This window comes from Cynara cardunculus (assembly GCF_001531365.2).
Source record: "Cynara cardunculus var. scolymus isolate 2C chromosome LG 17, CcrdV1, whole genome shotgun sequence".
Lineage (NCBI taxonomy): Eukaryota > Viridiplantae > Streptophyta > Magnoliopsida > Asterales > Asteraceae > Cynara > Cynara cardunculus.
Window position 1 is genome coordinate 1,341,741 of NC_037544.1, and position 24,972 is coordinate 1,366,712.

Here is a 24,972-nt window from a genome sequence, read left to right on the forward strand (position 1 = left end):
TATATATATATATATATATAATCTTAGTTTTGTTTATATGGTTGAGAGATAACATCATAAATCTTGATTTCATGTCTTACATTTGTTTGTTTGTTTGTCGATGTTTGTTGAATCACAAGATTATGAAAAACCCCATGTTTGGATCATGTGAGACTAGCTTGTTTTCGTAAGACCATTTTTTTACGCTTGACAGTAGAATACTATGAAGATTACATTCACAGTGTTTTAATTTGCTTTGAAGTTTTGAAAAATCTTTAACTTAAAACACTGTGAAGGTTCGAAAATCTTTAACTTTACATTATTTTACTGTAAAATTTCAAGTGTAAAATTGTGGTCTTATGAAAAACAAGTTGGTGATAAATATAATGATAATGTGTTTCAATTTTTCAATTTGATAATGTTTTATTGTTAGAGATCAATTTTATTAATTATATTATTTTAATAAAAAGAGTTAATATTTATTTGTTAAATTAAAAAATGTGACTAAATCAGAAGTCCACTGATGGATAATTGATAGTCTAACAAATCGGATGGACAAGGTCGATCAAATGTCACCAATCAATTACATTTACATACCAAACTATATTTTAAATTATTTTATTTTAAAGAATTTATATACAAGAAAATATATATATATATATATATATATTTGTTACTTGGTTTCACGGGTCTCATAAAAACATGTTGGTGTCACATAAACTCAACCCTACAGATGAATATATATATATATATATATATATATATATATGTGTGTGTGTGTGTGTGTGTGTGCGTGTGTGTGTGTGTTTGTGTGTGTGTAGAGAATGTTTACTTTGCAAACCATGTTATTTGTACAAACCGTACAAACTTTATTCAACCGATCATAATTTTTCATTATGTTCATCTTTTTGTAATTGTGAGAGGTTGATTGATCATTTTTATTGTGGAGGTTGTTAATCATTGATATTATCATTTTCATTATATCAAGTTTATGGAAATAAATGAAACAGTTTCATTAAAATTTCATATGTATTATATGAAACAATTTCATAACCATATATGAAACAACATAAAAAAATATTATATGAAACAATTTCACAAGGTTAAACAATTTCATGAAAAAATTTCATAAGATCAGACAATGAAATCGACGGATGATAGTGGTTTGCACGATTTGTACAAATATGAGTGATTTAGATTTCATCACTTCTCTGTCTCTATATATATAGATATATCAACCATTCTTACATATATTCTCCGACAAAAGTCTCGTATTTTTTTAATATATACATGTTTTATGTGTAAATATGAGTTAACGATAAACATGTAAATCGATAATGAATTAAAACGGTCCAAAAATGCCATCAAAATTTGTCAAAAACGATAAATATACTTTTGATTTTACTTATTTTTTAAGGTTAAAAATTAAAAATATAAACTTTAATACTTAGATAAAAAAAAACCCATATTTTTTCTTAACAGTTTGGTGGATAAAAGATAAAAAGGACTTGAACAATGAATAAAACACAATCAAATTCGATTTTTTGTGAAATCTTGAAATTTATCGTCAAGAAGATGAGCTCCGTGTTATTAAAGGGCATTTGGCCTACCGGTATGTGAGTCTTTGACCTTCTAGGAGATCAAATGTAAGAAAGGTATGTAAGTTTATTTGTTCTATTTACCGTATATAAATATTATATACTTAAAAAAAAGATGGGCTTCGTGTTACAATCCATGGAGTCTTTGGTGGAATTTCGTTCGTTGATTTTGACCAACTGGGGTCCGAGACCATTTATTTCAACCACCATCATTATTATGGTGGTAGTTTGGCTTAAACATGATAAAAGACGCGAAATAATAATTGAAATCTAAGTGAATCACTAAAATGCAGATAAACATATAATTTTAAATTTTATGTCAACGTTCAAAAGAAATTCGTCAAAATCAAGTTTGATTTAGGTTTTAATGTGGGGTCAAAGTTTGTGCGTGTATCTTAAGTTAGACGTTATAACCTCTTAATAGTTACATTAAGTGACAACATCTGAATTGTTAAGAGGTGAATCTTGTTTGACAAAAAAAATCTGTGTTAATGGTTCTAAAACCCTTTGAATGCTTTTGTATCATGGACTTCCCTTAACCATTCATCACCCTAATTTCGTTGTAAACAATTATATTTCATTTTGCACTATATCATGAGAATCTCTTAATCATTCTGCACCAAACCATTCAACAACTACCAAACAGCCTTTTAGTTTTAAGCTTTAAAAATAAAGAGAGACATAACGGTTATTGAATTATTTCCAACAATATTCTGACTAAATTAATGAATTTTAATCCTCTTCCATAAATATTTAAATCATAACAAACAAATCCTCATTATTTCCATAAATATCTCAGTTCTTTGGTTTGTATGGTTTGTAACAATTACATGATTTGTATTTGAAACCTCCTCTACAGTTATGTGTAAGAAGTGTTACAGATTTACATTCTTAAGATATATAATACTTATAAATAAAAGCATTAACTATTCACTTTATTTTTATCACAATATAATCAAACCCCACTTCCGAGTATGATAGATTGAATCTGTTTGTTAAGATAATTTATTTTGTGTCGGATGACAGGTTGTTTGCAGAAGAAATTAAGACCGAGCATGTTGAGTAAACACTTTCAATCAGCTGTAAGTTCCTAAACCCTAGTTTTTTATACTGATTTTGTTTGCCTAACGAGTAATGATACACTTAATGGTTCATACACTTGCTCCTGTAGATAAGTACTAGTTAAGATTGTCTGTATAAACCAAACCATATATATCTGATAAATCTTACAGCCAGTAGGATTTGAGAAAGGTAAGATGTATACAACCAGTCTTTTACCACAAGACGTAAAAAAAAATTGTTCCCGAAAAGATTATTAAGTTTGTCTCCATCTCAACCTAAATTGTGTTTTAATGGTTTAATTTGTTTCTTAATACAACGTTATTTTGATTTCTACAAGGTCCCAGAAGTAATATACCAAATCTTGGAGGACCCATCCAGTAAATATGACATACCTGAAGGGTCTGAGGCTGACATTCCTCAAACTTTGGAAGATTTTGTTTCTAGTTTGAAGGGCAGTACTAGACCAGATGCAAAGACCTTTGCTGTCAAACTCAAATCAATGGTAATTTTCTAACAGGTTTTTATGCATTCTTCAGTAATATTCTCAAACCTGTCAGGAGGTTATAAATTTTATAAATAATCTTTTAGAAAGTTATTTAACTAAAGGACCCTTTCCTACACATACTAAAGGGTTACTGAGCTAAATGACAGACTGACAAATATTTTTAAATTCCATAACATTCTGACAAGTTTCTAGTCATTCTTCTGTTATACAATGATTCTCAAACCAATCAGAATGTCATGAATTTTAGAAAAACCTGACAAAACACTACAACAAGAGCGGCTTTATAGGACGCTAAAAGTGATTAGTGGTCTTAATAGACTATTTTATAGGACTTAAGTTTATAGAACCAAATATTAATATATCTCATCTAAAAGTGTTGTAATAAGTTTATAGGACGTTTCCATGCGTCTTAACAAACTTTTTAGGACACTTTGGAAACAAAGTGTCCTAATAGCCTTTTTATAGGACACTTCTGAGAAGTATCATACAAACACATCTTTTTATAGGACACTTATTTTATAAGACTTTTTTCAAATAATGTCCTATAAAAAGAACTAATGACCATTTGTTTCAATAGTATCCAGAAAAGCTTATTAAGACGCCCAAAAATGTCCTACAAACTTATTATAACACTATTAGATAAGATACACAAGTAGTCTATTAGGACACTCAGACATTTCTTGTGTCCTATAAATCCGATTTTGTCAGAGTGGAAGGTCATTTAACCGAAGGAGCCACACAGATACACACTAAGGGGCTATTTGGTTGGTTTCTATTAAGTCCTGTATGGATGAAGACATATGTGTGGATTAATCTATCCATATAGATTGGAATGATTTTTGTTTGGGAGTGTTTTTCATAGATAGGAGTGTGTTAATTAGGAAGGGAAGGTTTGGAAAAAACTTGGCTTTCTGCTAAAGCTCCCCCTAGAAACTTACTTAATAAGTCACTTTCTATATCATTAAGCTACTACCAAGCAGTCATCTATAGCTGACCGAATAAGCTATGAGTCTCATTAAGCTCATTAAGCTGCTAACAAACAATGACTGACCATTTGCTTCATTTCTGTTTACCAGGTGACCCTTCTTGAACAGAGAACTCGAAAAGCGAAAATCCAGGAATACCTGTACCGACACGTTGCATCTAGCAGCATACCAAAACAGCTTCACTGTCTTGCTCTCCGGCTAGCCAATGAGCATGCCACCAACGCCAACGCCCGCCTCCAGCTCCCGTCACCAGAGCTCGTGCCCACCCTCGTTGATAACTCGTATTTCCACTTTGTTCTTGCATCAGACAACATTCTTGCAACCTCGGTTGTAGCCACGTCTCTTGTTTACAACTCGTTGCATCCTGATAACGTTGTTATTCACATAATCACGGATAGAAAAACTTACTCTCCGATGCAGGCGTGGTTCTCATTGCATCCTCTAACGCCTGCGGTCATTGAGGTTAAGGCGTTGCACCATTTTGATTGGTTCGCTAAGGGAAAGGTCCCGGTTTTGGAGGCAATGGAGAAAGATCAGAGGGCCCGGGCTCAGTTTAGAGGAGGGTCATCGGCTATTGTGGCTAATAACACCGAGAAACCTTACGTGATTGCTGCAAAGTTGCAAGCTATGAGTCCCAAGTACAACTCACTCATGAACCACGTTCGAATTTATCTACCAGAGGTAATGTTTTAGGACCATTCTGCAAATTCCCTCTTTCACAGGCTATGGCATATAATGTTTATAAAAACGGAAGTGTAATCACTCACTTGACTAGATGCAGGTTCAAATGAGAGCCGTAAATATTTGAGAATCCAAGAACCGACTATTTCATTTATTATTCATGATGAATAACCCTCGATAATCATGAATATCGTTCAACATGAATATCATGTTTTCATCATAATGATATATCACGAATAAGTTCTCAAAATATTTACGATTCTTATTTGAACCTACCCCCTACTTGACCACGACATATATATACCTATATATAGGGTCAGCTTTAGTGGAAAACTGCGAAAAATGAAAAACTTAGGAACACTCTGGTGGTACTGTTCACCTGGAACGTGTGCACATGTGCGTACAAGTAATTTGTAAGCAATTTGTTTGGTATCCTGTACACACATGCACACATGCATAAAAACCAAGAAACAACTTCAATTACTTGTAAGCGCATGTGTATACTGTATACCATTCAGATGAATGGTTACCCGGGTGTTCCTTAGTTTTCATTTTTTTGGGGGTTTTCCTTTGAACCTCCCTCTCTCTCTCTCTCTATCTCTCTCTCTCTCTCTCTCTCTCTCTCTCTCTCTGTGTGTATATATATATATATATATATCAAGGTTCAAAAAGGCTTGAGGCATGGCGTGGTGGCGAGGTCAAGCCTCAAGCCTTACACGCCACAGCGAGGACGCAGCGTTTTTCAAGGCGTGACATAAAGCGGCAAATTTATATGTCATATATAGAATTATATATATATATATATATATATATATATATGTTTTCTATATATTATCTAATCAAATAATGATATTAAAAATATATACATTTATATTAGAAGCAGAAAAATCATATAGATTATTATTATAAAAATGGGTTTTTGATTAAATATTTAAAATAGAACTTAGAAAGGTAATTTTACAACTTCAAATTAACCGTGAGTCTGTAAGCTTTATGAATTTGTGAAACTCTAAGTGATGTGATTAATTAAATCTATAAAAATGTAAAATCTAAAGTTAAAAGTGTAAAAACACAAAAGATAAAAAATAAAAATAAAAAGAGTTTTACACTGATATAATATATATATGATTGGCCATAGACTCACTGGATGCTCATTTCTGCAGATGTTTCCAAGTCTTAGCAAGGTAGTCTTCCTAGACGATGACCTTGTGGTTCAAACGGATCTTTCACCTCTATGGGACATCGATATGAACGGAAAAGTAAATGGAGCAGTTGAAACATGTAGGGGAGGGGATAAATTTGTAATGTCAAAGAGGTTTAAGAGCTACTTGAATTTTTCTCATCCAATGATATCAGAAAACTTCGATGCAAACGAATGTGCTTGGGCCTATGGCATGAACATTTTCGACCTTGAAGCTTGGAGAAGTACCAACATAAGCCACAATTACCATTACTGGCTTGAAGAGGTAAGTGATTGAAATAAAAATACACAAAAAAAAGAGAGTAAAAACTACATTTTTGGTCCCTAAAACGCAAAAACTAGAAGAATGGTCGCTACAGTTGGCATTTTGGTTCGAAAGTGGTCACCTGCTTTTTTTCGTGCAGAACTCTAATAAGTAATAACTTGCTTTTTTCGTGCAGAACTTGAAATCAGATCTAAGTTTGTGGCAGCTAGGAACATTACCTCCAGGATTGATAGCTTTCCATGGGTATGTCCATATTATCGATCCTTTCTGGCATATGTTAGGACTTGGGTACCAAGAGAATACAAGCATTGCAGACGTGAAAAATGCTGCTGTGATCCATTTCAATGGCCGAGCAAAACCATGGCTAGATATAGCGTTTCCGCAGCTTCGGGCATTATGGACCAAATATGTCAACTTCTCAGATAAATTCATCAAGTCCTGCCACATTAGAGCATCTTAGAATGAGCACACCAAAGATTATGTGGCAATACTTCATGTATACGAGAAACAGAGAAAAGCAAGAAGGGTCTTTTTTTCATTAATTCCCATTTTGTGATTTGAGGCACAAGATGAAATTCGCTCGGGCTATGCTCGATTTTCTTGCTTAAAGTTTCTTGTTTTTTGGTATCAAGTATCTACTATGTTCAACAAGACGTTTTGCTGACTCATGAAAGCAGATGAAAGAAAATGTATGTAAAGCAACGTTTTGTCTTCCACCTTACTCAGTATTCACTACAACAAAATGGGTAATTTTAGAGGATGCACATTCGTCCTAATAGAGTATTTAATGGGACTCTTAAATTTATAGGAACAAAAAACAGTGTCCTATCTAAGTTAGGCGACGAAACAAGTTCTATCTACAAAGTTGGACAACCTAATTGGACATAATTCTTGGTCCTATAAACTTAAAAGTCTTATTAACTGGTTGGGAGTCCTAAAAGACCAATTTTTGTTGTAGTGGTGCGTTTTTTCCTTTTATCAAGAGCAACCAAATAAGTCATATATCTATATAGTTATTATAGGATTTCATCATAAAATCTATGAAGCATAGTATGTCAGTATGATGATACCAAATTCTCTCGGGATAAGAAGATAACAATTTAAAGGGCATATTGTATCGGATCACTGCTAAAAAGAGAGAAACTGAAGAGTGGTCTTTATAAAGAATTTTACATTTTCAGGCATGCCACTAATTTATGGTCAATGAGAATAAAACTTAATATTTGGAAAAAGAGCACCTCATTAACCATTTTACATTTACCAGAATGTGTCAATTACAGTTTCTTCATAAGTTGAATGTACATGAAACTAATTTGCACTGTAACCAACCAGAAGTTCTACGCAGTTGCTTTGGACTCTTCCCTTTCTTCAGCTTGCTAATGATTCTTGGAAGTAGTCAAATAGGTCTTTATAGATGGAAAAATTAAAGCTTTTATCATTATCTCACCATATAATGACAGATCTTTAAACCATACATGCATCATGCACTTCTAAACTTCTAAAAGTGACAAGAAACCCACAGATAGATAAGATGGGAATGTGGCATTGAGGTTTATAATTTGAGGCAATTTGCTAGAAGAGACCAATTCAAAACAAAGTGATAGAACTAAGGGGCTGTTTGGTTGGTTTTCCATCAAGTCTTGTATGGATAAAGTTGTCTGTGTGGATTAATTTGTCGGTATGATAGAAAAAGTTTTTGTTTGGGATGGTTTTTTTCATAGATGGAATGAGCTTTTATTCTAATTGGGAGTGACATGTTTCCGAAAAACTTGGCTTTCTGCATAAAGCTCCCCCCTAGAAACTTAATGAACAAGTCGCTTTCTATATCATAAAAAGCCACTTTCAAATAGTCATGTATAGCTGAACGAATAAGCTGTAAGTCTCATTAAGCTCATTAAGCTGGCTAATAAACAGGCCCTGAGAGTATACTGGCCCACTGTTCCACTTGTATACTCTTATTATAGCTATCAAAGTGACTCCAAATCCCTAACTCTTAGAAGAACAGAGTCTTATTCGGTTCAACCTGTTGCTTCTCATTGCAAGGGATAAACTTAATAAAGAACAAGAGATTGAAACAAGACTTTCTTGTTTAGCTGAACTTACTTTTTCCCAGTTACATTTGAAATCAATCCTTTCAAGAACTTTGCAGACTTGGTGATGGGAGATTTAATGGCCATCAGATTATATAGCACATTCTCAACTTCAGTGATGGAAGGTCTTGTCTTGAATCTTGATACTACTTTCAGTTCTCCTTCTTCTTCAACCAACACACTCCACCTCTCTCCACTCAAAACCCCATCTCTAACACACTTGAAGACCACACCATTTTTCTTACTCAACAGCCCTCTAACCTCCAATCCCATAAACGAATAAATCACTTCAAATGATCCCAAAAAGCCACTAAAATCACCAAGACTGCTCTCCTCCTCCTCATAACTCCACCTGGGATTGAATATTACCACCGGCTTTGGATACAAAGTGTTGGTGATTGTCTCCATTACTTCCATTTGTGAAGCTTCTGGTGTCAAAAACACCACCACATCAGCAGAGTTCAAAACAGTGTTCCCCCCAATCCCCATATTCGTTAGTGAAGAAATGTCGACATGTTCAACAGACCCAAATGATGCTTTTTTGGCAGCTTCTGTTAGTGTAGAATTGGGCCATAGTATTGATAACCTAACATTAGAGCCTTTTCTCTTAAGGGGCATTTCATCAAACACTTGAAGCGCAAGTTGTGTTAAGGAATCCGGTGAGTCATCAATGACCGGGATTTCAACACGGAATCTAGGCTGCTTTAGTTTCTTGAGTTTGCCAGCAAGTTTTGGGTTGTTGAGAGGCTTCTCTAAGGTGGATGAAAGGCAGGTCTTGGCTTGGCGTATAGCTTCTTCTTTGGACTTGGGTGGAGAAGAGATATTGCAATGAACGGATAATGAAGGAGGAATCTTTTTGGGTTTGTGGAGCTGGTAATTTGACGAATCAATGGAAAAAGCTGGAATGAAATGAGAACGAATTGAATGATTTATTAACGGATTCAATTGAAAATTTGGGAGATTAGATGTCATCTTTGTGGTTTCGAAAACAGAAAGGAAAAGAAAACAGCTTACTGATTTGAGTAAAGATAGAGTCGGATAAAAGCTAACAGCCACACAAAACATTATAAATTTGATGTCGTGGGTCCGAGCCGGTGATGGCCAAAAACCGGTTCCGGGTCTCCCGACCTCAGTAGTGCCGGTCATAACCGGTTACAGTGTAACCCATCCCGGTCCCGATCGAAGGAACTAAGTCCGGTTAAGCATTCCTATAACCGGTTATGGTTAATCGGTCTCGACCCCGACCAAAAAAAAATTAAATTTTTTTAATGGTAGGTTTTTTTTAATACATTATAAAATTTGTAATTGAGTCACTCGAATACATTTTAAAAATACGAGTCCAAGTCACAAAATATAACGAGAAACCGAGAATTGTGATCGTTTTTTTTGCGATTTTTACGTTTTGTAAGTTGGTATGTAGATCTTTCAACCAAACACTTATATATGAGGTTTAGAAGGCAAAAAAGACTAAAAAAAAACAGTCATAAACGGTCAAATAATGGCTATATTTTTCAAAAAAAAAAAACGGCCACCTTTTTAAAAATTGGGTTGGGCGGGTTGGTCCCTCGAAACCCTCCAAAACCATAACCGGTCGGCGGTCCTATAACCGGTCCTTGCCGGTCATTTGCCAGTCCCGGTTCCGGTCCTCCGGCGGTCCAGGGCCTGGCCAGGCTGGTTTGACCATCACTAGTCTGAGCTTTGAGGACAGGGTCCTAAGGTTCTTGGAGGGGGTGTCGCATTAAAACGTGCATAACTATTCACCCTTTTCAGAACAGTTATTTGCCCAACGTAGGAAGTGGATGGTCGGTTCATGAATCGGATCCAAATTCTTGAATTCGAATTTGAGCCTAAACTCGACATTCTAGGAATCGAACGAGTTTTAGAACAAGTTCGAGTTACACGCATATGAAGAAAAAACCGCAACATTTATGTAACGTCTAATATATAATGTTGTAATTAAAACTGCAAAAATACATGTCCAAATATATTAACCAAGTGGCTCAATCAACATTCTTCTATGCACAACATTTGGCTACTGTTCTTCAATCCTTCTTTCTGGTATACACAATGAAGACAAGTTGTTAGGGTTTTTGAAATTTCTATGTCGATAATTACGATTGTTTTTCTCGAACACGGTTTGTGGTAGACGAGGAATTAGCCGTAGCTGAATCGAGCATCCAATTGCCTTGCAGACGTTTGTCGTCTAGGTGTCCCAATCTCGCAGGCATTGACTCTAGCCGCAAATCGAAGAGAACAAAGCGACTCGTTGATCGAGCTCGGTGCCGGAGAAACATTTACGACCATTAACGTCTTGGAATCCCCACCTAAGCAAGGCTGATCAAATTCAACCATGGAAATTCAATCAGAAACATTGAAACATATAGTAGATATATGTTAAACCCCATTAGATTACTCTCTAAAAGAACTCTTACATACCAGAATGTGTGAAACCCCATTAGATTACCCTCTAATAGAGACCTCCCGGGGAGGCAACATATATTTAGAAGAAATGGTCTAAATCTAGCTGATGTGGGACTTTAACAGAGGTTGGACGAGCACAGAGTCGCCTCGAGTCCAAAAGTGTTAGACAGTGGCTCTGATACCATGTGAGAACATTTGGAACCCATTTACATTACCATCCAAAATAGCCTTTTAAGGAGATAACAGAGGTTTTGACGTATATTCAACAGAAATTGTCCAAGTATAGCTTATGTGGGACTCTAACTGCCACCACTAATGGAGACTATACAAGCACAAAGTGGCCCTGAGTATTGAGTCCTTAGAGTGGTAGACCTTAGCTCTGATACCATGTGAGAATATGTGAAACCCAATTAGATTATCCTCCAAAAGTCTTTAAGAAGATAATGGAGGTCCCAGTATATATTTAGAATAAATGGTTCAAGTCTAATTGATGTGAGACTCTAACAGACATATCGGAATCAAAACAATGAGGTGTATACCTGAAGAAGATATGTAAGTTTTGAGTTCCTAAAAGGTACATGCTCTTCCTTTTTCGCCAGTGCAAATATAACATCGCTTAACGATGATAGACTCTTGTTGATGGCTTGAGTTTCCTTTAAACGATCCCCGGTTGATCCACTCTTCGAAAGACGTTCACTACCGGCAAGATCGATAAGGTTAAGAACACCTTGCACTTGTTGGTCCATGCTCTACAAAGTTGCCAAGACTTCATCATTAGCCTAACCACGAAGTAGACGATGATATAAATCAAAGAACCCGAAATCGTCATTACCTCATTAACACCAATTATCCTAAGGGTGAACACGAAATGGCTTCTCGAGGATTGTTCGTTCATTTGAGTCTTACCCACGGACCTAAATAATGAAAGACATTAAACACAAATTGTTGAACTTTAATGACCGTTGATCCTAACATAGTACAACAAAATCGGTTTTACAGGACATCAAATATGTCTAGGTGCTTAATAAACTGCTTTATAGGATTTAAGTTTATAGTATTAAATAATTTTGTGTCTAATGTAATGTGTTACAATAAGTTGATAAGACGTTTTTGGGCATCCCAACAAGTTTTTAAGACAGTTTTCTGATAAAACATCTTATTGGTCTTTTTATATGACATTTCTTAGAAATGTTTTATGCAAAGATGTGTTCATATGATACTATAACACTTTTATATGGTACATACACTTGGTTGGTCTTATAAGGTTAAATCCTATAAAGCGGACTATTATGGTATTTAGGGGCTATTTGCTTGGTTTTCCATTAAGTCGTGTATGATAAACTTGTCTGTATGGATTAATCTGTCTATCTAAATTGGAAAGATTTTTGTTTGGAAGGGTTTTATCATTGATGGAAAGAGCATGTTTTTTAACTGAGAGAGACAAGTTCGGAAAAAAACTTAGACTTTCTATATAAAGCTAAGCTCCCCTTAAAAGCTTACTTTTAAGTCAGAAAACAGTTATGTATAGCTGACCGAATAAGCTGTGAGTTTATAGACCTTGGACATATATAAAGCCGATTTTATTTAAAGACATAATAGTCACATGGTCGTTAAGGTTAAGGGTACGTCGATACCTGCTTTGTGCAGCACGACTTAACAAATAAGAAACTTCTCTACTGCTGCGCACATCGACTATGGTGAGATCGGAGACATGTGTGTTGCCATTTGCATCATGTTTAATAGTATGTTGCTTCGAACCACACTCGGGTGGACCGGACCGGTTTGTAGACAACAGATCACGTATCGTCTCGTTGTATATTTCCAGCATCGAAACCTGAATACGTTCTCTCTAAAACACTTTTTCGGATTCTAAACACGAAAAGCAAGAAAACTGATTGCAAACGCAAACCTGCATTTCGTACTTCCATCCTTGGTTTTGAAGCATTTGCTTCGACTCGAATATTTGTTCTAAAGAACGAGGTATCAATCCTTTTTCGTCGTAGTTCCCTGGCGTACCCATCATCGTGTGTGTTTTTCCCGACCCTGTTTGACCGTAGGCAAAGATACAAACCTGAAAACGTAATTAAGTCTAATTAATGCTCATATATTAAGCAGGTTATATGAAACTCCATCAGATTACTCTTTAAAAGAGCTCTTAAGAAGAGAATCAAGGTTCCAACATTATATATAGGGTCAGGTTCAGAGAAAACTGCAAAAATTGAAAAATAGGAACATCTTGGTATATGTTCATCTGAACGATATGCACATATGCATACAAGTAATCTGTAAGCAATTTGTCCGGCATAAAAACCAAAAAGCAGCTTCAGTTACTTGTATACAAGTGTGCATAAAAAACAGGGTGTTTCTCAGTTTTTCAATTTTTTGGGGTTCTCCCCTGAACTTCCCTCTCTCTGTATATATATTGAAGATAAATGGTTCAAATCTAACTGATGTGGGACTCCAACAGTTTCAAGTGCATTACCTTATAACCATCTAGTGCACTTTGTACAAGTTGCGAGACTTCCACAAACACCTCTTCTTGTGACGATTCCGGAACAAATACTTTATCGAACGTAAAAGAATGCTTTTGCCCTTTTTTGCAACAAAAAAAAAACGACGATGATAGAAGAGTTAAGCACAATGTAAAGAAAGTAAACGTTTTAATAAAATCGGGTTTAAAAAACGCCAACAATTTTTAGACGTCCAAAATAAACCATTTTATAAGACTTAGATTTATAAAACAAAACAATAAAATGTTTTATCAAAAGGTGTTGTAATAAGTTTAAGTATGACCCTTTTGGACGTCTTAACAAGTTTTTCAAGACATTTTTAATACAAAACGTCGTATTAGCTATTTTGTAGAACATTTTTAGGATTATCCTATGATATGACATTTTTGTAAATAGTGTTCTATAAAGTAGCTAATATGACTTTTTCTATAAAAATATCCTAAAAACTTGTTATGACGCGAAAAAACGTCCAACAAACTTATTACAACATCTTTAAATGAGACACTTTATTGTTTAGTTCTATAAATTAAGTCTTTTAAAACAGTCTATTAGGATGTTTAGATATTTTGGTGTCTTATAAACCTAATTTTGTTGTAGTGAAATATGAAATCGCATAGAATTGTATGAGTCTAAGATACCATGTTGCAATAATTCAATGCCTCGGCCAAGAGTTTCGGTTGTCGTAGGAAAATAAACACTTTTTGTTTCTGTATCAGCGACATCATCGGACAATAGAGGTCGTACCCTACAAAATACTCGTATATTTCCTTTCAATTCCTGTAGCAAAATATAAGCTCGTTATGGTGATAATTTGTTAATGCGAGAATATGTGAAACCCCATTTAGATTCCTATTAGAAAAATCCCTGAAAATGAGTACGCATGTTCCAACATTTCAAACAGAAATAGTCCAAGTCTAACTGATGTAGAACTGTACTGCTTAAAAACCCGAAACAACGGGAAATTAAAACTCACCAATATTGTGTTGTGCAACTTTTTGCGCAAGGCTTCTCCTTCGACAAGTTTTAGTTCTGTCTCGGCTAAACGAAGTTGTAAGTCAGAGTTAACTCTCTTTTGTTCTTCATATCCCGTTCTTATCTCAAATGCAGATACATCAGACATCTACCGCATAAAAGTGAATCAAGAATTAATCACACCTCAAATAAAAACCGTTCAAAATAATCCGTAAATTTTTTTAACTGTAGTCGTCTTCCTTGACAAACCCGATAACTTGTACAAGCTTATAAGTCAGTTTTCTTATGTTGTTTCATATATGTAACGATACGTGAATGCAGCTTTATACAGTGTTGTTTCATATGTGAAACGTTTATGACTGTTTTTTTTCGTACGTAGAATTGTCATAAACGTTTGACATATGAAACAACATTGTATAAACACAGTATTTTCACACATGTTGTTTCACATATGAAAACTGGTCTGTGAACTTGTACAATTTATCGGATTTGTAAATGATTGTGCATCTGTAAAATCAAATATACCTCTAGTTTATTCTCCGCAGTCGTAAGTTTTTCTTGCAATTTTCTTATTTGATCGTGTTGCGAAGAACACATGGCCTGAAACAATAATAGTAAGCATACCCCAATCGTCAGCTTCCCAAAATAAGTGTCCATTTTTAGAATTAAGTGTCTACTTTCCAATTCTACCTTTAATTGTGAGATGAAAAAATTATTACTTCATCTATTATTAAGGGTAAAATTGTCATTTAGTTGACTAAAAAGTGTAGTGACGGGTTGTTTGGTGCAGACTAGGGAATGAAAATGGTAATAAAACTGGAAATAGGAAGAAATTTTAATGTCCCAAGGCTAAATTAGGGGGTGTTTGGGATTGCTTATGTGAAACACCTCATACTTGTCTATAAAAATCTTTATCAACTTATTATAACTTAGAATGATTTAACTTCTTTAAAAATTCTTTATTACCGGTTTGGCACCGGTATAAACTGTCTATCCAAACACTCAAAAGTGTTTATTACCGGTGTCACATCGGAATAAGTCAATAAGTTGTTTTTATAAGCAATCCCAAACACCCCAAAGAATGAAAATTTGGGTTTCTGGAGATTGAACCATGTTATATAAAACCAAACAGTCTTTTTTTATTTTCAGTCTCATGAATTACTGTTTAATACCTCTAACCAAACACCTCCTAGTTAATTAAACATGTCTAAAACTGTACGTTTTTTATTTTAAACATTTGTTTGGATGGAGGAAGTATAACAAGAATAGAGAGTCGTCAAATAAGAACCTCAAGCTCAATTGACTTTGTCGTTAAGTTGCCCAATTCAGCTGCTGACTTCCCGGTCCACTCCTTATATTTCAACACTTCGGCCGATAAATCTTGTACTTGTAATAGTTGACGATCACGATCATCTCTCACTTGTTGTAAATCCAATCTCAGACGTCCAACTTCGCTCGACAAAGCTTCTTTTAGCTTCATCGTCTCGTCACTACTTGCCTAAAAATATCTCTAAAAATGAGAACGCATTTTAGATACGAAACATAAATTCAGAATAATCAAATACTTAAAATACGGACTTTAGTAGCAGTCAGTTGATCCTGCAAAGAACTGCATTGGCCCTTTAAGTTTCCGAGGTTCTCCAACATAGAAACCTTCTCTTTCTCTACGTTCTTGAGGATCTCGTTGGTTTGATTAAGCTCCGATTGAAGCTTACTATTGTATTGTTGTAAGCTCGTGTTGTATTCCTGCAATCTCTTGTACATATCGTTGAGCGATAATATCTGAAAACCAAATAAACGTGAACGAAGATTGTTAGATTTTCTTACACATGTAATATGACGAAAGTGTGAGAATACGTGGAATCCCATAATTGAGTTTATAGGACGCTAGAAGTGTCTAAATGTCTCAATACAGTGCTTTATAGAACGATAAGTTTATAAGACTAATCAATAAGTTTACAGGACGTTTTCGACGTCTCGACAACTTTCTTAAGACATTTTAAAAGTCAGCGTCGTATTAGCTATTTCATAAGACACTCTTTTGGAAAAATGTCTTGTAAAAACAAGTGTCCTATACAAAAGACGTGTTTACTGGACACTTCTAAAAGATGTCCTATAAAATAACTAATACGACGTTTTATTTTTTTCAAAATGTCTTAAAAACTTGCTTAAGACACCCAAAAACGTCCTATAAACTAGGCTATTAGGACACTTAGATATTGTTGGCATCCTATAAACTCAATTTTGTTGTAGTGTCGTTAGATTGCTGTCTAAAAGAGTCATGTACTGAAAATAAATTATTCAGGTCTAGCTGATGTAGGACAGCAACAGCTATCATCTAAATAACCTTTTGATTAGCACTTGAACCCTCTCTTTGAGCTCTTTCGAGTTCTTCCAAGATGGAGGATTGTGATCTCTCTGCGGACAGTCTAGCATCCTTCTCCTTCGATAATGTTTCCATTGCAGTCTGAGATTAATTTCGACTGTTAAACTATAAAATTTGACAAGTACCAAATTGCTTGACGATGTTCAAGATTCAGTCGTACCAATTTATCTGATTCTGCTTTCGCAAACTTCTCTTGTAGAACTGTGTAATTCTTTCGCAACTCCATGATTATCGAATTCAGTTCTTCTTCCTTTTCGGTCATTAGCATTTCTTGAATAACCAACAAAATAGAAAAGGTTTATGTTACAAAAAAAAATCTATATCTACTCAAGGAAATCGGACAAAATGATCATCGTCCAAAAATAAATGTCCGCAATGAAAAAGACATTAAATTTTAAAAAATTATAACTAAACTTGGGATCATGACTGTTTTCGTGAGACCAATTTTTTACACTTGAAACTTCACAGCAAAACACTGTGAAGGTTTCGGAATTTTTTTTACCTTCATGCTAGGGGTGGCAATGAGTAAGGTTTGGGTTCAACCCATTTATTAAACAGATTGAAAATCTCAACCCAACCCAATCCAACCCATTTAATTAAATGGGTTGAGATTTTTCAACCCAACATGTTAAATAAATGGTTTGAACCTGGGTTGACTCATTTAATTTTAAAATTTTAAATAAAAAAAAGACTAGACTATTTAATTTTTTTTTTTTGAATAAAACACAAGACAACCACAATTACAAACAAATTGTTCAAAGTTTGAATAAAACACAACTACAACAAATATATTGTTCAAAATAAATTAGAAAATTTTAAATTCTAAGTAACTTGATTTCCACTTTCACCAACCACAAGTTCACTTTCGGTATAACTTTATTGAAGAGTTGGATTGGACTTTGGAGGCGATAATGGAGTAACGGATTAAAAAGTTTTCTTAGGGTTTCATGATGACTAAGAGTAATGTAGGCGATTGGAATTTGGACTTTCATCTCACGACGGTAGGATTTTTAATTAAAAATAAAACAAAATAAAAAATTAGAATACTAGATATAGTATCAAGTATAAAATAAAATTATATAATATTTTAAATGAGTTGGAAACATGTTGAAAAATTCAACCCAATAAAAACCATTTATTTAAATGGGTTATACGGGTTGACCCACTTATTTAAATGAGTTGAAAATCTCAACCCAACCTGCTAATTCTGGGTTGGGTTAGTTGGTTGGGTCATTTTTTGCCACCCCTACTTCACAATGTTTTACTGTGAAATTTCAAATATAAAAATGTGGTCTCACAAGTCTTACGAAAATAGTTTGGTCTCACGTGAACTCACGCTGTATAACTATTACATTTTTAGAAAAATGTAATCACTACAGTTTTAATGAACTAAATGACAGTTTTACTCCTTAATAATAGAGGGAATAATAAATTTATTCATCTCATAATTATGGGTAAAATTGAATGGGAAAGTATATACTTATTTTTTATGGTAACCGGTTATCCGGGAACTTAAATGTTTAAAAATTTACATGTTATGTACTAAAATGAAAGTTTTGAAACTATGTTACCCAAAATAGGAATCAAATTAAAGTATAATATTTTTTCATACAATTTGCCATATTTTAAAACAAACTAAAATAGAAATGTAGACAGTTTAACTTTAAAGTAGATAAACTCGTATTTATTTTCATAAATATTTTAATTGATGAGTTTATATATGAATTATATATATACTAGTTGTGTACCCGCGCAATGCGGCGGGAGCCATGAATTTTAACGATTTTGAAGTTCCATTGGTTTTATAAGATAAGATTTAACGATGATATAGGTTACACTTGGTCTTTACATATTAATACAATTTGAATAAATAAGAGTTATGGTTTCAATTACAGACTATCGATGAAAAAAATTGTATGACAGTTTAAAATCCAATATATTTAAAATCCAACATATTTAAACAACTCCACAAATGTATTCGATTTACGCCAAGAGCAAAGAACCAAGAAACTTGAGTTTTAAGATAAACACTCAAAACCAATAAAGAAAACTATAAATTTGACAGATCATAAGACATGAAAAGACAAAAAAAAAAGTTGGGTTTTAGAATGAAATTTCAACTGCTTACCATCTTTCTTGTCTAGAAACTCAGATTAAGATTGAATTAATACATGTATATATATATTTCAAAAAAACCCAAAAACATATTAATTCACAGTGCAATTTGGACAGTCTAACCCCAAAATATGTAGTATATATATATATATATATATATAAATAAATAACTATAAAAGTATAAATCGTAAATATTAAAAATATTTTTTCACAGTATATATATAATATATAATAATATAATTAAGTAAAAAACTATTCAATATTGGACTCATTTCGAATGTATTAACGAGACGATTATAATGGTGTAACTTGTTAAAATAAAAATGTATTTTTTAAACATGTTTTAATTGATATACGATTATGTATCTTAATTTGATAAATGTTTAAAATGAAACATTTAAAAGTAAAGGACGTAAAGTAAATTAATTAATTAATTATAGGGGTATAAAGTGTAAATTTAAAATTATAATTTTAAAAAAATCGGTTGTGAGAGGGTGAGTGTATGTGAGAAGAGGAGATGATGAAAAAGTGAAAAAATGAGTATAAAAGGTATTTTGATTATTTAAAATTTTAAAACTTTAAGACTTTTGCTAAATTTGCTTAATAAGATAGTATAGATACATACCCATATCTTTGCATTTCCTTTCTGCTGATTCCAACATCTTCCCAAGATTGTGCTGATCTAATAAAAGATCCCCTTCAAGTTCTTGAAACCATCTAATACACATTCTTAGCCTTTTGATATATTCCATCATTGAGTCACATTTCTCCTAAAAAAACCCACAAAAATTAACCATAACATATATATACAGTTAAATACCCATTCATTTGTACGGTATGTACATATGCATACAAGTCATTTGTAAGTAATCTTTTCGATATGCACATGTGCATAATGTATACACGTGCATAGAAACCAACAAAACACCTTTAATTACTTGTATGTACATGTACATACCATACAGATGAACGGTCATGAAAGTGTTACTCAATTTTTCATATTTTGGGATTTTTCGTTAACCCTTCTCTCTCTCTCTCTCTCTCTCTCTCTCTCTCTCTATATATATATATATATATTGTGAGAGAAATTAAATACTGAAATGCTAACCTTGAGACTAAACTTGTTCTTGGTTCTTATCTTCTCATTCAACAAAGCTTCAACATCTTCTCTCGTAAACTCAATCGCCCCACAATCGGAACCGATGCTGCTAGCTGGTCCAACGACCGGATCTTGACTGCCGTTCACAACCGAAAAAACTTGGCGCGGTATTCTACCGCCGTTGGTCGCGGCCCCAACCATGGTTCAAACACAATGGCCTAATCTTGTAATGTTCTTGAACTGTGATGAAAAATTGCAAGAAATGAGATGATGAATTAGGTGGTGCAAAGAAGGGATATAGAAGTTGTAAGGAAAGGTGGGGTTATAAGAGGTGAGAGGTGGGTCCATGAATTGAAATAAAAGCTACCAAGATTGCAATTAAAATTGATTGCTTATATTTGCAGGGAAGCAGATGATGGAGACAATGGAACTGTGACAGTGATATGGGTGTTACAAAATTCTATTAATTAATTAAGGTTTTGTTAATGGGTGATGTTGATTCTTGTATAAAATTAACTCAGGCGGCCGGTGGAGGGTGGCCGGTGGCTGGTGTCGGTTGTGGACTTCACTGGTTGTCTGCTTCTTCTCCAAATGGAACACCCTCAATGATATATATATATATATATATATATATATATATATATACTTGGGATCATGTGAGACCAAAAAATTTTCGTGAGATCCGTAAGACCAATTTTCAACCATTGGATTAGATCTACAATCTGAACATTCATAATCACAAAAATTGTCACGAGACTTCTCAATAATCACAAAATTGTCACCGTGCAACTTTAGACCATTAGATCATTAGTTTATAATGTTGATCAATGAACATGAATTGGTCTTACGAGTCTCACAGAAAACCTTTGATCTCATGTAAACACAACCTTGTTTCAAATACAACCCGTTGCATTTGTACAACCAATGCAACCTAATAAATTGAGATATTTATAGAAATGATGAGAGTTCATTTATTATGATTTGAATATTTATGGAAAATGAATAGGATTCATTAATTATGATCAATACTTTATATTAGAAAACAATCAAAACTTCTATGAAATTACATATTAATCAAATGAAATGAACGATTGAGATTGGGTTGTATTGGTTGTACAAATGTCAAGGGTTGTATAATAACCAACCTATATATATATATATATATATATATATATTGTGTGAGAGAGAGAATAAGAGAACAAGAAATTCGACCAGCCGAATAATAATTGCCTTTTACATGTGATTTAACCGGTTACTCGAGTACTTAAATGTTTAAAACTTTACGTTTTAAATACCAAAATGAAAGTTTTAAAAATACGTTATCCAAAATAAGAATTAAGTTAAAGCAAATTACTTTTTAATGCAATTTGTCCTTCAAAAAAAAAACACAAGAACCGTTAAAAGCACCTAACCACATGAACAAAACATGTAATCTACTCTATTCGGAAATTTTCACACACTCTCTCTCTTTTACTGTCTTTATTTTAAATACAGTTATAAAAAAATCTTTCTTTATTTATATTACAATTTTAAAAAATCTGTTGAAAAAAAAATCCTAAAATCTTCACCTTTTTTTTGTTCTGAATGTGATGGAGATGCTCTACTTATATGTGTTTGACTTGCTACACAAGCAATGTAGTGCTTACTTTTTTTTATAAAAGAGAAAGGTCCATGCAAACGTAAAGATAAACCAAGCTCACCACCACCTTTTATTTTTATTTTTACCCTGTTCTTTCAAATAAAAATATAAAACATCATATATATATATATATATATATAAGGTTTATGTAATGCAACGAGATACATATCGATATTAATGTTTCGTTTTATTCTTCTTTCTATCAACGTCAAAATGATTTCAAATGTTTTAAGAAAACGATAATGTTTTTATTTTTTTATTAAAATATAATTTTGAAAAAATAATATAATATAGTTTTTGGTTTAAAATAATATAATTTTTTAAGTTTAATAATTAAGCAATTTATTTTTATATAATAATATAATTTTTTATAAAGATAATAAATTAGTATTTTGTTGGAACATAATGATTATCTTAATTATATTTTTGACTTTTTATATTAAGATTAGATGTTTATCATGTATTTAATTATGTTATCTGCAGTTAAATACACGAATTCAAACATAAAACTTTAATAAATTGTAGTTACGTACAATCTCTTTGTAATCTTGAATTTTAAGTAATATGGAATCAACAATGAGTACTTTATGCATAAAAACGATTTTTAAGAGTTTTTGTCAGATGTTTTATAATATAATATAGAATTCGTGTAACTAACTAATTTTAACCATTTTTAATACATAAGTACAACTTCTTAAAGCTCTGTACTTAAATTCATGTAACTTATTATAAATAAACATAATCAAATATTGAATAAACATTTTATTTTAAATATAAAAAATCTAAAATATAATTAGAATAATCATTATATTCTAATAAAATACTTGATTATTAACTTTATAAAAAAAATTATATTATTAAATCAAAATTAAATTACTTCATTGTTAAATCTAAATTAAATTATAATAAAAAAATTGAATTAAAGAAATTATACAACAAAAAAAACTTTTAAATAGTTAATTTGATATTATCGATATATTTTTTTAAAAACTTAAGGTATTTTCAAATTTATATTTTATTCAAAAATAGAAACATTATTGTTTTTTTTTTCCAAAACCATATAAAACTGTCGACAGAGGACAGAATAAAACGAAATATTGAAATCGAGATGTATCTCACTATATTGTGCGAATACCCTTATAATGTGTGTGTGTGTGTGTATATATATATATACACACACGTGTGTGTGGTTGAGTTTACAAGAGACCAACTTGTCTTTATAAGACCCTTGAGACTATTGTTTTATACTTGAAATCTTGTGAAAGTAAAAAAAAAAAGCTGAAACTTCACAGTTCACAGCAAAAACACTATAAAAGTTACCTTCATAACATTTTGTTATAAAGTTTCAAGTGTAAAAAAGTTGTCTTACGGATCTCACGAAAACAGGTTAGTCTCACGTGATCCCAAATCTATATATATATATATGTGTGTGTGTGTTAATGACAAGTAGCCATCGTTATGGCTAGATACATGAGCTACTAAATATATACAGAAAATAGTTTTATAAATGAACTTGTTAGGCCATTTACTAAAATTGTAATGTTATAAATATATTCACAACTAACAAAATAGATTTGTCGACTTACTTTTGGATTTGATTTAGACATTATCTATTTCATCTTCAACCATTAAAAAAAAAAAACACACACACACATACATATATATATATATATATATAGAGAGAGAGAGAGAGGAGGTTTACTTACAAATTACGTTATTTGTACAAACCGTATAAACCTCATTTAACTAATCATATTTTTTCTTTTTTTTTTGTAATTATGAGAAGTTGATTAATTATTTCTATTATGAGGTTGTTAATCATGGATATTATCATTTTCATTATATTAATTTTCGATAAATACATAAAACATTTTCATTAAAATTTCATAAGTAGTATATGAAAAAATTTCATAATCATATATGAAACAACTTCATCAAAAAAAACTATTATATGAAACAATCTGAAAAAAATTATAAGATTAAACAATAAAATCGATGGATAAATATAGAATTATGAGGATAACAGTTATGGTGATAATAACGGCTGACTTTTTGACCTAATTTCATTATTATTCAACTATTTTTATCTTTGTCTTTAGTTATATTCATAAACTTTTACATACATCTAATCACTTTTACATGCATCAATTTGTTAAAGTTTCAGTCATGATGATAAAAATATGTAAAAAAATGTAACTTAAAATATATTTAAATTATAAAATTAGGAAAAGAATAAATAAAAATTGGTTTGTGTTTTCAAATCAATAATAAATATTGGTTAAATCATAAATAGTGTAAATAAATATTGAACAAACGAACTTGATTGAAATATTAATCAGATGGTGAAGGTGCATCCGACACCAATTTAATTCACACATATGTAAAATAAGCAATGACCCATTCAATTTCTCTTTTTTATTTTTATTTTTATTTTTTAAATATTTAATATATACTTTGTTATAAAAATTGATAAAATAATTGTCAAAACTTATGGGTTATTTAGTTGGTTTTTTATTAAGGGATTCTCCGGTTGCGGTTTAATGGGCTGTATAAGCTATATGGCTTATTCGTACAGTCATGTCTAACTGATCCGGGCAACCCATGGTTGAATCGCCCAGCTATAAAAGTAGAGTCATATACACTCAGCTGACCCTTTTCTCTCGATACCTTTGGGGAAAAAAGACATTTCCCTTCACCCTGAATTCATACGTCCATCCTCCTCCATGGATCTGTCGATCTCTCCTCCTACAGCCCTCACTGTCGTCCTCCTGCCCTTGTCACCATTTTCTCCTGTTGTACTTATCGTCATCTCTCTTCTACTACCCTCGATCTATTGTAGGTCAGTTTTCATTCAGAATCTTCAAATATATATGGTGTTGAAACGGTAAAATCAAAGAGAAAAAACCTTGTTGCCCTCGATAGATCCATCCCTGAAACACCCTCTTAAATTGGCCCTCTTTATCTCTATAATCGATCTTGTCCTCCTTGAAATCGATCTTCTCCCTGCTTTTTTCACTCTCTCGATTTCTTGCTTGTAGTGAGTTTGGTGTTGCTGCTATGAGTAATTTCATCCATCTTCCTGAAAATCGATTTGATCCCCTCTTTGGTTGGCAGAAACAATCACAAAGAAAATCCATTGTCGACTATTTTCTTTCTTCATTTCATGTTCTTGGATTTAGTATTTCTTCCATTTTCTTCTTCATTTTCGCACTCTTTATGTGGTTTTTGGTAGGGGTGGCAATGAGTCAAGTTGGTTTCGGGTTCAAGTTCAACCCATTTATTAAACAGGTTGTAAGCGAGTTAAAAACAGGTCGAAAAATTCAACCCAACCCATTTATTTAAATGGGTTAGACGGGTTGACCCATTTATTTAAATGGGTTGAAAATCTCATCTCAACCTGCTAACTCTGGGTTGGGTTGGTTTGGGGTTGAGACGTTGAATTAGCGGGTTGGATCATTTTTTT

The 24,972-nt window shown here is 32.7% G+C and overlaps 3 protein-coding genes across 3 annotated transcripts in view; 1 reads left to right on the forward strand and 2 right to left on the reverse strand.

Moving 5' to 3' along the window:
• LOC112500415 (probable galacturonosyltransferase 12) overlaps positions 1-6,945 on the forward strand; it is a 9,618-nt gene extending 2,673 nt beyond the window's left edge. Inside the window, exons 2-6 of the mRNA XM_025103909.1 lie at positions 2,604-2,659; positions 2,977-3,141; positions 4,221-4,811; positions 5,975-6,277; positions 6,453-6,945. Coding sequence (XP_024959677.1) covers positions 2,604-2,659; positions 2,977-3,141; positions 4,221-4,811; positions 5,975-6,277; positions 6,453-6,737 — 1,400 coding nt within the window. The 3' untranslated portion in view covers positions 6,738-6,945. The remainder of the gene's footprint in view (positions 1-2,603; positions 2,660-2,976; positions 3,142-4,220; positions 4,812-5,974; positions 6,278-6,452) is intronic.
• LOC112500364 lies at positions 6,370-9,351 on the reverse strand. Its single transcript, XM_025103846.1, has 3 exons — positions 8,381-9,351; positions 7,607-7,683; positions 6,370-6,715 (listed from the first exon to the last, which is right to left on the reverse strand). Exons 1-2 carry the CDS (start codon positions 9,337-9,339, stop codon positions 7,674-7,676), a joined length of 969 nt encoding a protein of 322 aa, XP_024959614.1. The 5' UTR covers positions 9,340-9,351; the 3' UTR covers positions 6,370-6,715; positions 7,607-7,673.
• Positions 9,352-10,327: 976 nt separating this feature from the next.
• On the reverse strand, positions 10,328-20,071 carry LOC112500915 (kinesin-like protein KIN-14N). The gene is made up of 15 exons (XM_025104532.1): positions 19,880-20,071; positions 19,397-19,541; positions 16,817-16,926; positions 16,618-16,737; positions 15,849-16,052; positions 15,559-15,768; positions 14,796-14,870; positions 14,272-14,418; positions 13,937-14,075; positions 13,271-13,380; positions 12,698-12,859; positions 12,423-12,622; positions 11,621-11,702; positions 11,328-11,537; positions 10,328-10,701 (listed from the first exon to the last, which is right to left on the reverse strand). Exons 1-15 carry the CDS (start codon positions 20,069-20,071, stop codon positions 10,522-10,524), a joined length of 2,286 nt encoding a protein of 761 aa, XP_024960300.1. The 3' UTR covers positions 10,328-10,521.
• Positions 20,072-24,972: the final 4,901 nt, after the last annotated feature.

Bases quoted from the DNA above. Each gene is read 5' to 3' on its own strand.
- LOC112500915 (XM_025104532.1), bottom strand. From the start codon at position 20,071: ATGGTTGGGGCCGCGACCAACGGCGGTAGAATACCGCGCCAAGTTTTT. The intron at 16,053-16,617 runs GTTATTTAGATG...TTTGGTTTTCAG, and splicing joins GTTCAAGTGCTAATCAAAAG to ATATTATCGCTCAACGATAT. The intron at 14,419-14,795 runs GTATATTTGATT...TTTATGCGGTAG, and splicing joins CTGCGGAGAATAAACTAGAG to ATGTCTGATGTATCTGCATT.
- LOC112500364 (XM_025103846.1), bottom strand. From the start codon at position 9,339: ATGACATCTAATCTCCCAAATTTTCAATTGAATCCGTTAATAAATCAT.